Below are 17,623 nucleotides of genomic sequence, written 5' to 3' on the forward strand. Positions count from 1 at the left end.
GACCACAGGTATAGCTCCAAGGAAGTGCAAGCACCTCTGCAGAACCCACAAAAAGAAGTGCTGGGAGCAGCAGGAGTGGGGAGGCAGCCAAAGATGTGCAGACTGGAGCTCCTGCTGTCCAGGGAAGCCAGCACTGACCAGACTCATTCTGGGCAAGGTCGCTGCTCTGGGTGGCCATAGTGACAGACGGGTGGGGACCCTGCAAGTTGCAACTTCAGTAGTTTACAGCCTCCAAAGGGACTGTGGGGAGAGTAAGGCCATTTGCAGGATAATGTGGCTCTGGGCTCTAGGAGTAGAGAGGAGAGCTCAAGGTTGGGTCCTGGGACAGACCTCACAAACAGGTAAGCAAAACAAGGCTTGGGGCATAATTGGTGATACTTCAGAACTAGAACTTGATCACGTCTGCTAGGAAACAAAAAGGGCGAAACAAAAGAGAAAGAACCCAACCACAATTAGCTACTATGGAGGCAAAGAAGATCAGGGTTCATATTCAAAGGATGGAGCTAAAAAAGAAATGTCAAATGGTCCCAAGCACAAAAAGATGTCAGAGCTCTTAAAAAGAACTTTGAAAATCAAATAAAAGAGACTGAGGGAAAAAAAATAAAAGTAATCCAAGAAAATTACAAAAAGAAAGTCAATCCAACTTGAATAGAGAACCAAAAATTTAAGGAAGAAAATAATTCCTTGAAAATGAAAATTGGACTAAGAAAAGCTAATGACATTCTAAGACACAAAGAAATAAAACAAACTCCCCAAAATAGAAAAGAATGTGAAACACAGCATCAGAAAAACCACTGATTTGGAGTACAAATCCAGTAGAAATAACATGAGGATAGTCAGATTGCCTGAAAATTATGATTTAAAAAAAAGAATCTTGACACGTTATTTCAAGAAATTATCAAGGAAAATTGACCTAGAGTTCTAGAATAAGAAGGCAAAGCAGAAATAGGGGAAAAAAAAAAAAAAAAAAAAAAAAGATCTACTAAAAGAACCCATGAGGAAAACTTATAGGAGTGATGTGGGTCTAGTGGTAGAGAATTGAGGTGTGAGAATCCCCTCTGGTTGGCACAGGTTCAATGTGAAAGAATTCACAAAACCGAAAAGTTTGAATGGCAAAAGGGACTTTTATTAGCACTGAGAAGCCAGCTTTGCTAGGAAGACAGACTCCTCAATGGCAAAGTCCTGTTAGAGAAATAACAAAGGTTATCACTGAGAAGACAATGTCTTCACACAGGCAAGAGTCCTGGCAGGCAACTGTGCCAAGAAGAGAAGTTCCTTGGCAAAGCATAATCCTACTTAGGACTTCTGCAGAGATTAGGAGTTCAAAATTATCTTTTATTGGCAGTCTGAGACTTGGTTCCCATAGAAAAGAGAGTCAATGCCCCCAGGCCTAGATACTTATCTTGGGAGTTTTAAGCCACTGAAAAAAATCATTTTGAAGGCTTTTTCCCAGAGACTGGAATTTCCTGAAGAGGATCAGCAACCCCAAAGATTACTGAAGGGTGATTTGACCAAGATCTCTAATTGAATGATGTCACTTAATTTGGAAAAGGCTTCTCTGGGGAAGTATGCTTTTTCTCAGAATTTTTGGAGTCTGAGACCAAGAATCTCCCTTCTTTTATAGATTAAAGGGGACAAAGTTTCAGAGTTCACCCCCATCAGGAATATTATTGCCAAATTTCCCAGTTCCCAGGTTAAAGAGAAAATATTGAAAACAAGAAGAAAAAATAAACAAAAGACCTAGCAGCTATTAAGTTAAAGGACTAAATTTAGGTTATGGAATACCATATATCATTGAGCAAAAGAACTGGGATTATGACTAAGGATGACTTCGCCAGAAGTTAATTCTAATACTGAATGGGGAGTGGAAGTAAAAAAAGGACATTTAATGAACTGAAAGAATTTTAGATATTTGTGATAAAAACAGCAGAACAGGAAAAATTCAACATATAGCATCGAGGAAAAATATAAGGTAAACAATGGGGCCCAATTATAATGGACTCAAGGTCAAATAATTTGCATTTTCTATATGAAAATATTATCAGTTCTTTTATGATTGTAATTTTAATCTGCGTAGCCTAAAAGGAAGGCTTGGACTAAGCTGAATATAATGGGGTGAGTCTAAAAAAATACACACACATATATATTATGTAGGGGGGCATAAAAAGGAACTCACTCCGAAGGATTAAAGAGGAAACAACACACATGTGTATGCATGTGTACATGTGTATGTATATATACATATATACATGATGTATGTGTATATTACATATGTTTGTATGTATAAAAGTCTTCTAAATTCAGAATATATATATATATCCCCTTGCTTAATTGTAGCCTTTAGGGAGGAGGAAGGAGAAAAAAAAAGTTTTACAAATGCATAGCAGAAAACTAAAGAAACTCTAGTTTCTTTAAGAGAGCTCTAAACACAATGTGTAGTATTAATTATATAAGTTTTCTGGGAAATCTATTGCTTTATATTTTGAATCCTTATGTTCTCTATGCACATGGCAATGTTTTTTTTTTTTCCTTATCCTGTATTTAAAATAAAAAAAAGATTAAATAAAAAATAAATAAAATTGATTTTTAATTCTATTAAGACTCAGTCACTGGGAAGTGAATGTAAATTGTTAGCACTACTGTCTATCTACCCAGGTTACTTATACCTTCGGAATCTAATACTTAATGTGCAACAAGAAAATGGTATTTACACACATATATTGTATCTAGGTTATATTGTAACACATGTAAAATGTATGGGATTACCTGTCATGGGGAGGGAGGGAATGGAGGGAGGGGGGGGGAATAAGTTGGAAAAATGAATACAAGGGATAATATTATTAAAAAAAAAATTACTCATGCATATATACTGTGGGGAAAAAAATTCTAAATAAAAAAAAAATTTAAAAAAAAAGACTCAGTCAAGCTAAGTTTACTAATTTACCTACTGTAAATTTTACTCAAATAAACTCATCATTTGGATCACAATGCTATTCTTATGATTCAAATAAACTCATGTCACGGTTCAATTCTTATCTCATAATTAGTACCTTCACTATTGTATTAAAACTTGAATATCTACCTTTGTAAATTCACTTATTACCCACATTATGAGGCAACCTGAAGGTTACCTAAAGGTCAGTGTCATCAATCTAAACTGTCTAGACTAATCCCTTGGCCTGCCTGCTTACTGATCCTATCACTTGAGAACTACTCCTATCTTCCAAGATATAATGGGAAGGGGCTGGGATGGCACTTATCCTACCTCCTTATGAACCCTCCATCAATGGAGAATGTCTTACCTTTGTCTTGTTTGTGACTGGAAGTTTCAGAAGGGATGGCCCAAATAAACCAATATCACACAGATGTCAGAGAGATGGCTCCTCCCCTCACTTTTTGGCCTATAAAAAGATACCATATTGCCAGAGGCTTTGTCCCATCCTCTTGCTAATCACCATAGAAGACCCTGCTCTCCCTTATTTGGGTCTCTGACTATTAAGGAATCACTGGCTCCATTTATGGTGTCGTTAAGGAATGAGTTGTCCTCAGATCTTTGCCTCCTTAGTCTATCATTTGCATCTTGGACTAGGTGTTCCAAAGGAACTCTCCCCTGTGGATTCACAGATTTGGATGCAAACATTTTACACGGTAGAAGGAAGGATAGTGAACCAGCAAAGAAATAGGAGAAAGAGTGGCCAGTATGCAAAAGGAGAACCAGGAGAGAACCTGAATACCTTGAGAAAGGAGATTATCCCCAAGAAGAAGGTGGTTCACAGTGCCAGTCCTTCAAAAGGGGAAGGGGATAAATACTGAGAAAAGGCTATCCCATTTGGCAATTGAGAGATCACCAGTAACTTTGGAGAGAACAATTTCACTTGAGGAATGGAGCTGGAATTCCAACAGATATGCTCTGATACTTGGAGATTTTAATGCAAAGGTGAACATGGAGCAGGAAAGTGAACAATATGGTGCAAAATATATAGATAAACAATTAGAAAAGAGAGATTTCAAAGTCTTTAGAGTACAGAGAAGCATTTTACCAGAGAATTTTCTCTGGGGAAAAAAATGAAACTCTCTCAGAATGTGATCAGATGTCCATAGCTTTTGATATCCTTTACTCTGGTTCTGTTTCCTAATTCCAAATCTGCTAGGTAGTGTGCCCTAATCACATCTACTAAAGTGCCTCTCCAGTGCCTTCTGGGCACTATTCATCATTAATTCTTCAAAGACTGTAGTGCTCAATAACTTGCAGACATAGAACAGTGCGGTTCAGAGATGTTAAAAGAGCAACACATTTTTCCAAAGACAGTCCAGTGTGCTCTCCTGTCTATTTAATTCTAGGGCCAACCATTTGAGAGTGCCTTTCCAAGTTATGAATACTCACGGGTGAGCCATATAGGTTGCCCATCTTAACTGCAAATCACAAGCCAGACAAAAAGCATTCTTCATACACTTGGTTTTTTTCTATATGGATGGCTTGATTGAATTCACAATTAATTAATCTGTCCTCATACTCAGTTTTTGCAGAGCAGTGGAGCATGGGCAAGGACTGTATCTTATCAATTCAAGCATAAACCATTTAAAAAAAATCTGGGCACAAAGGGGCAGCTAGGTGGCACAGTGTACCCACTGAGCACCAATGCTGAAGTTGGGAGGTCCTGGGTTCAAATCTGATTTCAGACACTTAACATTTCCTAGCTGTGTGACCCTGGGCAAGTCACTTAACCCCAATTGCCTCAGCATAAATAAATAAACAAAAATAAAAAATCTGGGCACAGGGTCAAATCAGAGACTGACACAGCCAGACATAACCTATAGTCTTGAAATGTCTCTAAATTATCCAACATGATGAAAGGGCCAGGATTTAATTTGGAAACTATAGGCTGCCAATCTCTATGGGCCTCGCTATTCCAAAACATAAAGTATAAAGTTTTTTTAAAATTTTTTTAAAAATTTTTTTTATTTTTTATTTTTTCTGAGGCTGGGGGTTAGGGTTAAGTGACTTGCCCAGGGTCACACAGCTAGGAAGTATTAAGTGTCTGAGACCATATTTGAACTCAGGTCCTCCTGAATTCAAGGCTGGGTCTCTATCCACTGCGCCATCTAGCTGCCCCCATAAAGTGTAAAGTAAAATGACGGGGAGAAGAAAATAGAAATTCACTCCAGTACATGACAAGAAAACCCCAAATTGGGTCACGAAGAGTCTCAAACAACTGAGCATCATTGTTATTAAGGGTTGTCTCCCCCATTAGAATGGATGCTCCTTGAGAGCAGGGCCTGTCTAATTTATCTCTACATCTCCAATGCTTAACAAGAGTTCTTTGCATATACTGAGCAGCTAATAAATGTTCCAATCATTTCACTCATCTATAACTAAATCCATGCTGGAAGGTCAGAGAGAAGCACTATGGGAAATGAGCTGAGGGTCCAAGAAACTTTATGGCCAGGTAAGAGTCTCGCCTCTGAAAGAATAGACCCAGCAGAGCCCTGCCAATGGCCTTCCCATGAGAAATGCGGCGTCACCAAAGTCTGTGTCAGGGTAAAGTGAAAGAAACGGCCAGAACAGACTGAGAATATGCCACGGAACCAAATGGGAGATCGATGGAGACAGAGTCTGTGAAGTAAATGTCTTAAAACTCTTATAAATACAAACCTTCGGCAAAGTGCCACGATCTGGGTCTCCCCCCTCCCCCCCCTACTGCAGCCCAGGTCAACCACAACAGCCCACAGGGGGATGGAAAGTTCCTCAGATAGACCATAATCACTCCCACTTTGACGCTTGCAGAGCTAAAATTCACCCTCCAAACAGACACTAATGTATTTAATCTGTCATAGTTCTCGGTTTCTATGACTAGGGACAGGGACTAAATAACTCCTAAGCTTAAGGCCTCGCTGGCCACAAAAAGTCACACTTAGGAAACCCTACTATAAGCCCAAAAGAGACACAGTTTAAGCTTAATGGTAATTAGGTAATCAGCTCTGTGTACTAACAGATAAAACATCCATAAGGAATACCTTCAAGGCATTCTCAGGAATCACTGAGCACACGCCCACTCCCACCCAGAACCTTGTGGAACCTCTCCCATTCTAGGCTAGATTCACAAGCAAAGGCAGAGAGAAGAGCACTTTGAGGACAGCTAGGAACAGAAACTTAGGACATCTCTAGTCCCAAACCTCTACAGAACTATATCTGGGAGCTGCACCTGTCTGAAATTTAACTTGTCCTTTCAGCTGAGATCCCTGGCTTTGCTATCCAATGCCTATTTCCCAGTCCTTTGGCTACCAACTTTCTCTTTCACTGAGACACTGAAACCAAACTTCTTGGACTAATGATATTTATGTTCCCCTGGGGGTAGGAGCCATCTTACTGCCTGTCTCTCCACTTTTAAACATGGGCTTCTTTAGAAAGAAGGATCAATTGGCAACATTTTCCCCCTCCTCTACCTAATTTGTTCTTTACCCAGGTTATGTAGTTACTTACACTTCTCTTAGATCAAGGTCCATTTTCCTGTCACTGTTGCCCAAACTCCAAATGGTTTCTAGGGAGATGATTTATACACCCACATGATTTATCTATTTACTATCCTGGGGAAAGGTACATTTGAGATTGATGGGAAATTTTCTGAATTTTTGCTGGGGGATGGGGTGGTAAAAGGTACCATCTGCATCTAGTGTTTTCAGCATCAGGCTCATTGGCTCCAGAAAGAGTCAGACTAGAGACAAAACAATTTTTTTGATGTCATCCTGGTGTTAGAATGAATAGTAATGTACTGTCATTTTAAAGTGTCCTCAACTCAACTGATGTTAAAAAAGCACGGAAGAGGGAAAATGACCCCATTCACTAAGCTAAGGAGGAATACGTATAGATGCTTCATCCAGAAGAAAATCAGCCTATTTAGCAAATGGAAGGATACACACCAAAAGCTGGACTTTAAAAAGCCTACTCCAATGCTTAATGAGGCCCACTGCTTGAAAATGATAAACAAAACAAAAATACCATATGGTATTATGGAATTTAACCCAATCCTGCACAATTCTGGAGGCACAATGGATCCCTTGATCAGAGAAAATGAAGGGAGGGCCAGAAGGGAGGAGTCTTTCTACATTATTACATTTGGCTAAAGGATTATGCTGAGATTAAAGGGTGTAGAGACTGCCTATCTGATTATAAAACCTAGATGCCTGTATCAACAAAGGTCTACCACAGATTCGGCTTCCATAGAAGGATCTTCTTAATGTCCTATTAAGCTTCTAGTATTCCAACTACTTAGCAAGGTCTATAACAAAAGACTAAGAATCTGTATAAATGACTTTCTTCCTCTCCACAAATAGGATAGCCTCATAGGCCATCTACATAGCCCTAAACTCATCCTACCAAGAAGAGTGACCAGTTCTCCACTCTACAAATGAAAGGACTGGGTAAAACTTAAACAACCCATGTACCAGGGCCATCTCAAATGTCCATGTCCTCTTGAGGAGGCATCTGGCCAAAGATAACAAGTGGTGAAGCTGGTAGGAAGGGTTTTTTGGAGGCTGGATTCCTTTACCTTATAAGGGGCAGAGAAGCTGTTCTCAAGGTCATCACTGGTTTGTTTTCCTGAAGCATATGAAAATTTAGTCTAAGAGAATTGAAGATCTTGCTGCCCAGTGGCAACACTTTACTTACCTAGCATTTTAAGTTGACATGGTCAATGGGTAGGAAGGGAGAGTAGCCATTTTATCTAAATAATTTTAATATTTAGATATCTAAATGTTTTAGCCTTAGAATGCATACCCTTTGTTACATCTCATGATTAAATGTGCTTTTATTAAAATTTATGGTCCACATGTGGCTCAGTGCATTCTAACAGTCTGAATTAGAATGGAAAAAAGGCTCAATGCATCCATCACTTTTAGGGACATCAATGAATCTTGGTAGAAACTGCTGATGTCCATCAGCCCAGACTTGACATCTTTCTATGCCCTGGGACCCCCCAAAATATGCAAATATTGTATTAGGATGCAATAACCTAAATGAGAACTACTTTGCCCCCCTCATCTCAACAAACCCAACCTCATTATCAATTCAGGCTTTTTTATGATAGCCTTCTACTTTTGCCCAGATGGTCATCTTTGTCCTCTCGGGTGTAGCTCCCTCAAATCTCCCACCTCTTTAGGAGTTCCTGGCTCACCTGAGTGGGGTCAACACAGATGATAGTCACCTGATTTCCTGTATCTAATAAATCTCTAAATGTCTGAACCCTATCTCTCATCCAAGAAATTGTCACTCAAGGCTTGATGTGTTTCTTCCCCTTTTGATCTAATGGTAAAAAATAAATGGATTGGGAAATTTGATTCTAATATTCTTTAAATTTTATAAACTCAGAATATGTCTGTTGGTGGAGGTGGAGGGGCTAGCTGTCAACCTCCTTCTTATCATTTCCATGTTTTAATAAGAAGAATAACTTCTTATTAGACAAAGCTTCATAATAAAGGGCTGATAACCTGGAAAGGAAGCACCATTATGGTCTGTTTGGTATCAGAGAGACCATACTTTATATCCAGGCATGGAGGATCTGGGGTCAAGGCACAGAAGACTAATAGTAAAGGGAGCTATCCTTTTAATCCAATCTGCTATTTTACCCCATTCACATTTATGGTTAAAACTATTAATTTTGTATTTCCTGCCATCTTATTAACCCCAGATTATGTTTTTCTCTTTCCTTTTTCCCTTACCTCCCTCCCCAGTATTAAATTTATGAGCACCACTTGCCTCAGGCTCATGCAGCCCTCTCTCTTTAGAATCTCTCCCTCCCCCTTAAAGTCCCTCCCCTTTTCATAAATCTTTTCCCTTACTATTTCTGGATTCCCTTCTATTTAGTCTACCCCTTCCCTTTTTACTTTTCCCCTCCCACTTTTCAATGAGTAGGAGAAGTTTCTATGTAAACCAAAAATGACCAATATTTTCTCTTTGAGCCAATTCTGATGAGAATAAGATTCACACTATGTTCATCCCCCCTCCCTTTTTTTCCCTCAGATATAACAGGTTTCCTTCGCCTCTCAGTGAGATGTAGTTCCCTGTCCTCTCCCTGAACCTCATCTCAAACCGCTTACATTTCCTAAAGTGGACAATCAAATTAGAACCATCTTCTGAAGTCACTTTGATGGGGGTGAAACTGTGTCCCCTTTAACCTGTAAAATAATCATTCTGAAATTGTCCCCTTTGATTCAGGGTCTCCCAGACTCCAGAGAGTCTAGGAGAAGGCATATTTTCCCCATTTAGGAAATTTCAGATTTGGGGGGGAAAGCCTTCAAAGTGATTTTCATTCAATTGGGAGATCTAGGTCTGATACTGAGTAGCTTGAAACTCCAAGATAAGCCTGGCATTGGCTCTCTTTTCAACTGGAAGCCTTACCTTCTATAACTTAAATCTTTGCAGAAGTCCAGAGTAGGAATTATGTTTTGCCAAGGGACCTCTCCCCTTGGCACAACTGCCTACCAGGACTCTTGCCTGCTGTGAAGACATTCTATTCTCAGGGATAACCTTTATTTCCGTAACAGGATTTTGCCACTTAGAAGTCTGCCTTCCTAGCAAAGTCAAGCCAATAAACTTCCCTTTTGCCATTCAAACTTTTGAGATTCACGAAATTCTTTTCATGTTGGACATGTGCCTCCAACCAAAGAAGGGGATTCTCACAACTCTTGCACTGCCACAAGAACAGCATCAACTTCTCCTTCCACTTTCAAATGGATCATCAAAATGCCATCAGTTAATTGGCTCTCTGTCCATACATCAAGGTTACTTCGATTTTTCTCTAATGAATTCAGCAGTCAGGTTCTTAATAGCAATTAAAAATGGCTATTATATGGTCCATTGAATTTCTCCCTAGTTGGACAGCAGACTAACCCCTCTGGATTTACAGATTTTTCCAGACTTTTTCCATTAGTAGAATACATTCCACAGAGTCCACAATTCTTACACCCATAAATGATAGATTTAGTTTGAGACACCCATTTGACCAGAGTTTGCCACCCATGTTTGCTAACACTTAGCAAGCATATTTATTTACAGGTGCAGTTTTCCTCCTATGAGGTTATACCCAGATGAACCACAAATATAGCACAAGCGGGAATTAGGATATTTGTAAGATCTAAAAAGCTACTTATTTTCTTTTCAATATGTGTTTGTAGCATTCGTTTAAAAGTTGCTTTTAATGAATTTAACCTAACCCTATTCCAGATCTCCATAATAATAAAAGTTAGCATTTGTATATTGCCTTAAGGTTTACAAATAGCTTTTAAAATATTCTCATTTTATTCTCAACACTGTCTGGGAGGTAGGTACTATTATTATCTCCATTTTACAGATAAGAAAAGTGAGGCAAACAGAGATGCAGTGACTTGCCCCGATTGGCAGCTAGATAGCACAGTAGTGTCACTCAATCCTGTTTGTTTCACTTTCCTCTGTAAAATGAAAGGAAATAACAAGTCACTCCAGTATCTTTGCCAAGAAAAGGGGTCACTGAGGAGTGAGACATCACCGAAGTGAATGCCTAAAAAGTGAATTTCATCTCAGATCTTCCCGACGGCAGGCCCAGCTGTCCATCTGGTTAAGGCCTGGTTATTAGAGCCCAAGGTCTAGACAGAAGAAGTAAGGCCTCTGTAAGTATCCATCTGTTCTCACAGATTCGGTTTCCCTCAGCTTTTCAGAACCACACAGTTAATTCCACTCTATGTATTACAAGTTAATTCCACTTTTGCGGCGCCATGGAAATTAACCCAAGCTAATGGCAGCCCCTCCCACACGGAACCAATCCAACCAGAAACCTCCACTTTCACTAAACCTTTAAAGCTTATTCTCTTAGCCAGAGGAATTCCTTCTCCTCCCTTAAAACCCAACTCCAGCGCAATAATTTCTTCCCCGAGGCATTTCTAATCCACCCGCCCTCCTTCCGATAAACCTTTCCTAATCCATCCAAGTACAAAACTTTTGTTTGGGAATTTTCTAATTCTTGCACTACATAAAAGGGCCTATCACAGATTTGTTTACATATTATCCCTTTTCCGGAAGGTAAATCTCACTAAGGGGAGTCGCCCCTTTTTTGCTACCCTTTTTAAATCCTCCGCAGACTGACAGATTTGTGAAAGTGAGGGTGGGGGCTTCCTTCCGCCTCCAAGGTCTTCCCTTCAATCTCTAAATCTTCAGTTCTGCTCTAGTTCCCAAATTTAAAAACCAGCTTTTCACACTGCTTTTCGCTCCACGCTAGGATCACTCCCTTCGCTCCCCACCTCTGGCCGTCAAATTGAGCCACTCCAGCAGGGATTACCCAATCATAGCTCCCACCCGTGCGCCCGTCCCGCCCCCGGGCTCACCAATGGGTTTGTCCAGCCGCATTAGGCGCAGATAGGGCTGCAGGGGGCGGGGCGCCGCGTCCACTATGGCGGCCGCTGACAGGCTCAGCGGGCGTCCACGGCTGGGCCCAGAAAAGGGCGGGGGAGGGCGGCAGAGGTTCGTGGCGGCGCAGGCCGCGCGCACGACGAGCGTCGGCCGCCGCAACCCCGCCAGCAACCCCCGGGTCAGCCAGAGGCGCCCAGAGGCCATCATGGCGAGTGTTCGGCCACACCGGAGCGCAAGCGGTGCATGACGTCAGCGGGCGTGGTCATCTGGAGGGCGCGTGCGCATTGCCTCTCACGCAGCCAGGTGCCAGGGGTGGTGTTCTTGTGGTCTCAGGTGTTTTCGCCCTTCTGACGTCCGGGAGTGCGCGACTCCCTCAGACAGCAGGAGCTCCCTATGACCTACAGGATCTTTTCAATCATTAAACTGCTCTATTTAGCACTTTAAAAAACCCTCCCCCACCCTTCTTTCCAGCTTTACCCGCCCGTTATTGCCCGGGAGAATTCAACCAGCCTGGTCATGCTCCATCCCCTGGCCGTGTCTCGCGCGCCCGCAGTGCACCCCGCCTCTCTTCTGTTTCTCACGCGTTCTTTGGCGCCCCGGAACCCTGGAGCAGGGTGGGCGCAGTTTCTCGTGAGCACTCGTGGAATGTTCCCCCTCAGGTATTTACGTAAGACGTTGTACATAGCGGTAACACTTTCGAAGAGAGCTCAGGAATTGCCCAAGTGCGGTTACTAAATTGTACATCCCCTTCGTTTCATCTCTACAAAATAACCTGCGCTACTTGTAGCTTTTTTAAAACCTAGAAACAAATATGGAAATAGACTAGCGAATGATTGGACAATTTATGACACAGGCAATTAAGTGTAGCAATTATATTGTTTAGTTGTAAGTGACACTTTGTGGTCCCATTTGTTTATTTTTGTTTTGTTTTTTTGGCAAAGATACTAGAGTGGTTTGCCATTTCCTTTCCCATCTCGCAAGCTAAGTGACTTGCCCAAGGCCACACAGCTAGTAACTGTCTTAGGTTGGATTTGAACTCAGATCTTATTGGACTCCAAGCCTAATGCTTTATCCATTGCACCACCTAACTGGTGTGTGCAAAGTAAACGATTGATGAATATGGAGGCAGCTAGATGGCGCAGTGGATAGAGCATCAGCCCCAAGTCAGGAGGATCTGAGCTCAAATCTAATCGCAGAAACTTAACACTTCTTGGCTGTGTATCCCTGGGCAAGTCATTTAACTCCAATTGCCTCAGGGAAAAAAAAAAAACTTAATCAGCTTTAGTTGCTAAATAAAGTTTAAAATACAACTTTTAATAAAAATCTGGATTCCTACAAAGAAACTTTTTAATAGCTAGCATTAAAATATTACATTTAATTATATATTATAATTTTTATTAATTTAAAAACTTTTTTAAAAAATAGCTAGCATTTATATAGAATTGTAAAATTAGAGAAACACTACAGATACATCAACTCATTTAACTCTCACAACAACCCTGATCGACAAGTTCTATTATTATCTTCATCTTAGAGGAAAAAAACTGAATTGGAGAGAGGCTAAATGATTCACCCAGGATCAAATAATAGTTTGGGATAGGAACTTAGTTTTCTGACTCCAAATCCAATACTAATTCTAACCAATTGTACTACCTAGCTGCAAAAGTAGTTATAATAGAACACACCTTTTCTAGAGGTTTTAGACTTATCAAAGTTCCTCAATTGTTTATATGAACTCATTCAAAAATTTAAGTGGTTTTACAAAGCAGTAAAGATATGAAATCAGTTTAGTTAGAAGAGTTTTGATTTTTTTTTTTTTTTTAAGAAAGAAAACAGAAAAACAGATAATTATCCAAGGCATGAGACATAGCTTGGAAATTTTTCATTAAAATATTAAATTTGCTTTTTTTTAATCAACAAAAAATCTACCTGTGTCCTTCCTACTCCACCTTAAAAATAAATAAAAACAAAATTCCCTTTGCAAACTCGTATAGTAAAAGAAAACACATTTCCATATTCATTATGTAAAAAAAAAAAAAAAAAAAAAAAGAAAAGCTTCATTTTGAACTCTGTGTCTTTTTACTCTCTATTAGGAGGTAAGGACCATGTTCACCATTAGTCCTCTATAATTGCGGTGCTCATTATAATGATCTAAGACAAGTTTTTCAGCGTTGTTTGTCTTTACAATCTTGTCATAATTGTATAAGTTGTTCTTCTAGTTCTGCTAATATGATACTGAATCCCAGTCCATACAAGTCTTTTTAAGTTTTTCTGAAACAATTTCCTTTACCATTTCTTATCACACTATAATATTGTCACATGAATATGCCATAACTTGTTCAGTCATTTCCCAATATTTGGTTACCCTCTCAGATTTCCACTCTTTGCCACCACAAAAATATCTATAATATATATTTATGTCCTTAGAGTTTGCTTTATTGAGTACTAATTTCTCTGATAATCTATCCTGTCTAATTCTTCCATCTCCCCTTTTCTTCCTTTTCCTTGTAGAGCAAAATGCATTTTTAAAAATGTGGTTGTATAGGTTCTTTCTTTCCTTTGACCAAGTTAGAGTAAAATTCAAATGTTAACTGTTCTCCTTCTTCCTTGTTTGTATAGACTTCTGCTTACATATCCCAAATTGTGAGATAATTACCCCCAACCTTCCTTTCATTTCTTCAGTTTAGTGTATTTCCCTTTTTCTCTTTCCATTCTTTTAAAATCATTAAGACATAACAGAATCATTTCCAAGTTTTATACCTAATTAGTCTCCTTCAATGACCCTTAATGATTATAGTATTCAGAGAGGACACATGTAATATCTTCCCATATTAGAACATAAGTAGTTTATCTCACTCAAGCTTACCTTTTTCTTTTCTCTTAATTCCTGTGCTTGAATTTCAGTTTCTATATAGGTGTTTGTGTGTGTGTTTTAAATCGGGAATGCTTGAATGTCCTCTATTTCATTAAAGACCTTTTTTAAAATATATTTTTTATAGTCTTTGTTGATTTATACTCAATTTTTCTGGAGAAGTGATTCTTGGCTATAAACTCACATCTTTTATTTTGGGAATATTGTATTCCAACTTCTCCATTCCTTTATTATGGTAGCTGCTGTGTGATATATGTGCTATATAATGTTGTCTGATCCTAACCGTGACTTCTTGATATTTGAATTTGTTCTTTCTGGATGCTTGCAATATTTTTTATTTGGTCTGGAAGCTTTGGACTTGGGCTATAATAGGACTGGGACTTTTCATTTTGGGATTTCTTTCATCAGGTGACCAATGAATTTTTTTTATTTCAGTTTTGGCCTCTGGTTCTAAGAGATCTGGACTGTTTTCTTTTATTATTTCTTGAAATATGATGTCTAGATTAATTTTTTGATCATAGTTTTCAGGTCATCAGATGATTCTTAAATTTTTTTTTCTCTTAATGTTTTCTAGTTACTTGTTTTTGTTTTTTGGACTTTGTTTTTCATGTTTTTTGACTCATGATGTCTTTATTTTCTATTTGACCCATTCTAGTATTCAGGGAGTTTGTGATTGAAGGTTTTAAACCTCCTATGGCAACCTGTTAATTCCTTTTGTAATTCTTAAAAAATTTTTTTTCCTTTGGTATTCTCTTTTCGTTTATAAAAAACATCTTAAAATTCTTTCTTCATCTCTCCTAGGAAATCTAATTGAATTTGTGCCCAAGTGGTGTTTTGCTATGAGGTTTTGCTCATAGATGTTTTGGTTTTGGAGTCATTCTCTTCTAAGTTTGTATCTTAAGTGTCCTTGTAACCTTAATAATTTTTAATGGTGGAATTCTGCTTTTGTTTGCTCATTCTTCTAGTCTGCTTCCTGACTTTGGACATTATTTTGAAGTCAATCTCTGTGTACTTCTGAAGGAAAGGTCTGGTCTAGTCCTTCTCTTGTGATTTTTGGGGGATTACTGAATACTGTGTTACTCTAGGACATGTAATATTTGAGTGCTTCCAAAAGTGTTTTGCTCCAAGACAAAATCTTGCTTTCCCCACTCCACTCTCAACTCTACAATTTCACCATTTTGGTTTGGGTCTAACAACTGACCTAGGAGCTTGCCCATTTGGAGTTGCAGCACTCTGCTGCTGGACTTAGCCACCATCAGCCAGCTAGAAAGTTCTGTTAGTTCAGAGGCACAGAACCGTGGCTCCCTTTTTGGTCTGGGATTCTTGATCTGGTTATTCCTTTTCAGGCTTTCATATGGAACAGAGGCTAGAATCCATTCTGCTCTTGGTATCCAAGCCACACAAATGCTACTCGCATATGTTCCTTGGTTGGCATCTAGGTGCAGGTTCTCTCCTTGCCTCCCCCTGGACCTGTACCTTGGCACTAGGGAGTGAGCTTTTAATTGGCGTTTGTTCCTGAAACACCACGTTTAAACTTCTTCATTTTGGGACCTCATATTGCCCTGGTTCATAGTCTTTCCTTGTACTGGCATTCTCTGCACTGTATACCTCTGGCTATAGCCCATTGCCAGGGCATTTCTCTCTGGGAGACTGGAAAAATGGCTCACTGTATAATATCCTTACCCCCAGCCCCCTTAGATTTTTTTGTTCTTAGATTAAGTCTGGTGCATTTTCTTGATTTTTTGGAGGAAATTTTTGGGGAAGGTGTGGATGGGGGAGAGCGAACTCATTGAATTTCCTGCTACTCTGCCATCTTGGCTCTAGTCCATTGGAGATTTTTCTGGGATAAGCATTTAAAAAAATTTCTTAAGGGTTCACTTTTTTTAAAAATTAAAAACATTTTTATTTAAATTTTTTAAGGTTTTACTTTTTGAGAAAAATAAAATTATAACATTAAGGTTCCATAAATTACTTTATTAAAATATGAAAATATAAAAACACTCACATAAAAATGTAAGCTCTGTAGCTTTGAAGTTAAAATCATGTTTTGGTATGTATTCATTCAGATCCAATATTTGTCTCTTAGAAGCTTTCACTCAATGATATGTGATGATATATTTGCCCGACCTCATACTGCTTCATGTTGTACTTTACTTCCATCATTACTCTTAAAATTCATCCACAGGATTAAATTGATCAGCCTTCACCATTTAGATGCAAGCAGCAACTTTAGCATTCATTATAACAAAAAATCCATATGAAAAAGGTGGCAAAGTCAATGGACAATACCGGCAGAGGGGTTTGCCAATTAGTTCTGGCAATGTTGTGTCATCCACCATTTTGAGAACATGGCCATTCAATTTCACAGATCTGAAAGTAAATGGGGGAAAGATTGATTTAGTTGAAAAATTCATATTTCATCTATTCACAAAAGGCTTATTTGGAAGTTTTTCTTCAACAAATTAAACTTTCTGAAAGTATGTATTACATGAATATAATCTAATAAATGTGCTACCTTGCATTTTGTGTTAAAAAACAAAATTGTTCGTTATCATTACTGGGTTGCTATTTCTGTTATTCGCAGGGAAAGAAAATCTGATTGGTTTTATTTTCTAAAGTCAAATTCAACTCTAAGAATGAAAATCAATAGTAAATAAGATATTGACAATAAATAGCATACCTGAGTCTGGAGTCAGGAAGACCTGAGTTCAAATATGACCTGATATGATACAGTATAAATTACTTAATTTCTGTTTGCCTCAATTTCCTCATCTGTAAAGTAGGGATAATAAGAGCACCTACTTCCCAGGGTAGTTATAAGGATCAAATGAGACAACATTTGTAAAGCACTTTGCATGTACCTGACACATGTTTAGTTGTGTTTGATCCTTTTTGTGACCCCAGTTAAGAGTTTTCTTAGCAAAGATACTGGAGTGGTTTGTCATTTCCTTCTCCAACTCATTTTACAGGGTTATACAGGATCATACAACTAGTAAGTATCTGAGAACAAATTTGAATTCAGGTCTCCCAAGATTTCCAGGCTATGTGCTTCACCACTCTGCCGCTTAGCCTGATACATTAATGAATGTTATATAAAAGTTTCTCTTGCTAATATCGTCATAATGTGATTTATTGATCCAGTGATAGTATTTTGGGGCATATATCCCCACAGAGGTCAAAGAGAACAGAAAAATGCTATAGCTATGAAATATTTGTGAGTCTCCTTTTTGTAATAGCAAAATAATTGGAAGGAAGGGGTGTGCCCTTTATTGACAATTGGCTGAACATTGAGATACATAAACACAGTGGAAATTTATTGTAGGTTAAGAAATGATGAATATAAAGAATTTAGACAAGAAGGAATTTTTATTTGG

The 17,623-nt window shown here is 38.8% G+C and overlaps 2 protein-coding genes across 2 annotated transcripts in view; both read right to left on the bottom strand.

The window, feature by feature from the left end:
- Positions 1-11,649, bottom strand: part of COQ2 (coenzyme Q2, polyprenyltransferase) — a 40,465-nt gene extending 28,816 nt beyond the window's left edge. The window contains exon 1 of the mRNA XM_074276114.1: positions 11,353-11,649. Within this exon, the coding sequence (XP_074132215.1) occupies positions 11,353-11,584 (232 nt within the window). The 5' untranslated portion in view covers positions 11,585-11,649. The remainder of the gene's footprint in view (positions 1-11,352) is intronic.
- A 4,553-nt stretch (positions 11,650-16,202) lies between these two features.
- HPSE (heparanase) overlaps positions 16,203-17,623 on the bottom strand; it is a 51,519-nt gene continuing 50,098 nt past the window's right edge. The window contains exon 12 of the mRNA XM_074276111.1: positions 16,203-16,619. Coding sequence (XP_074132212.1) covers positions 16,460-16,619 — 160 coding nt within the window. The 3' untranslated portion in view covers positions 16,203-16,459. The remainder of the gene's footprint in view (positions 16,620-17,623) is intronic.

This window comes from Sminthopsis crassicaudata, chromosome 6, assembly GCF_048593235.1.
Source record: "Sminthopsis crassicaudata isolate SCR6 chromosome 6, ASM4859323v1, whole genome shotgun sequence".
NCBI classification, from domain to species: Eukaryota; Metazoa; Chordata; class Mammalia; order Dasyuromorphia; family Dasyuridae; genus Sminthopsis; species Sminthopsis crassicaudata.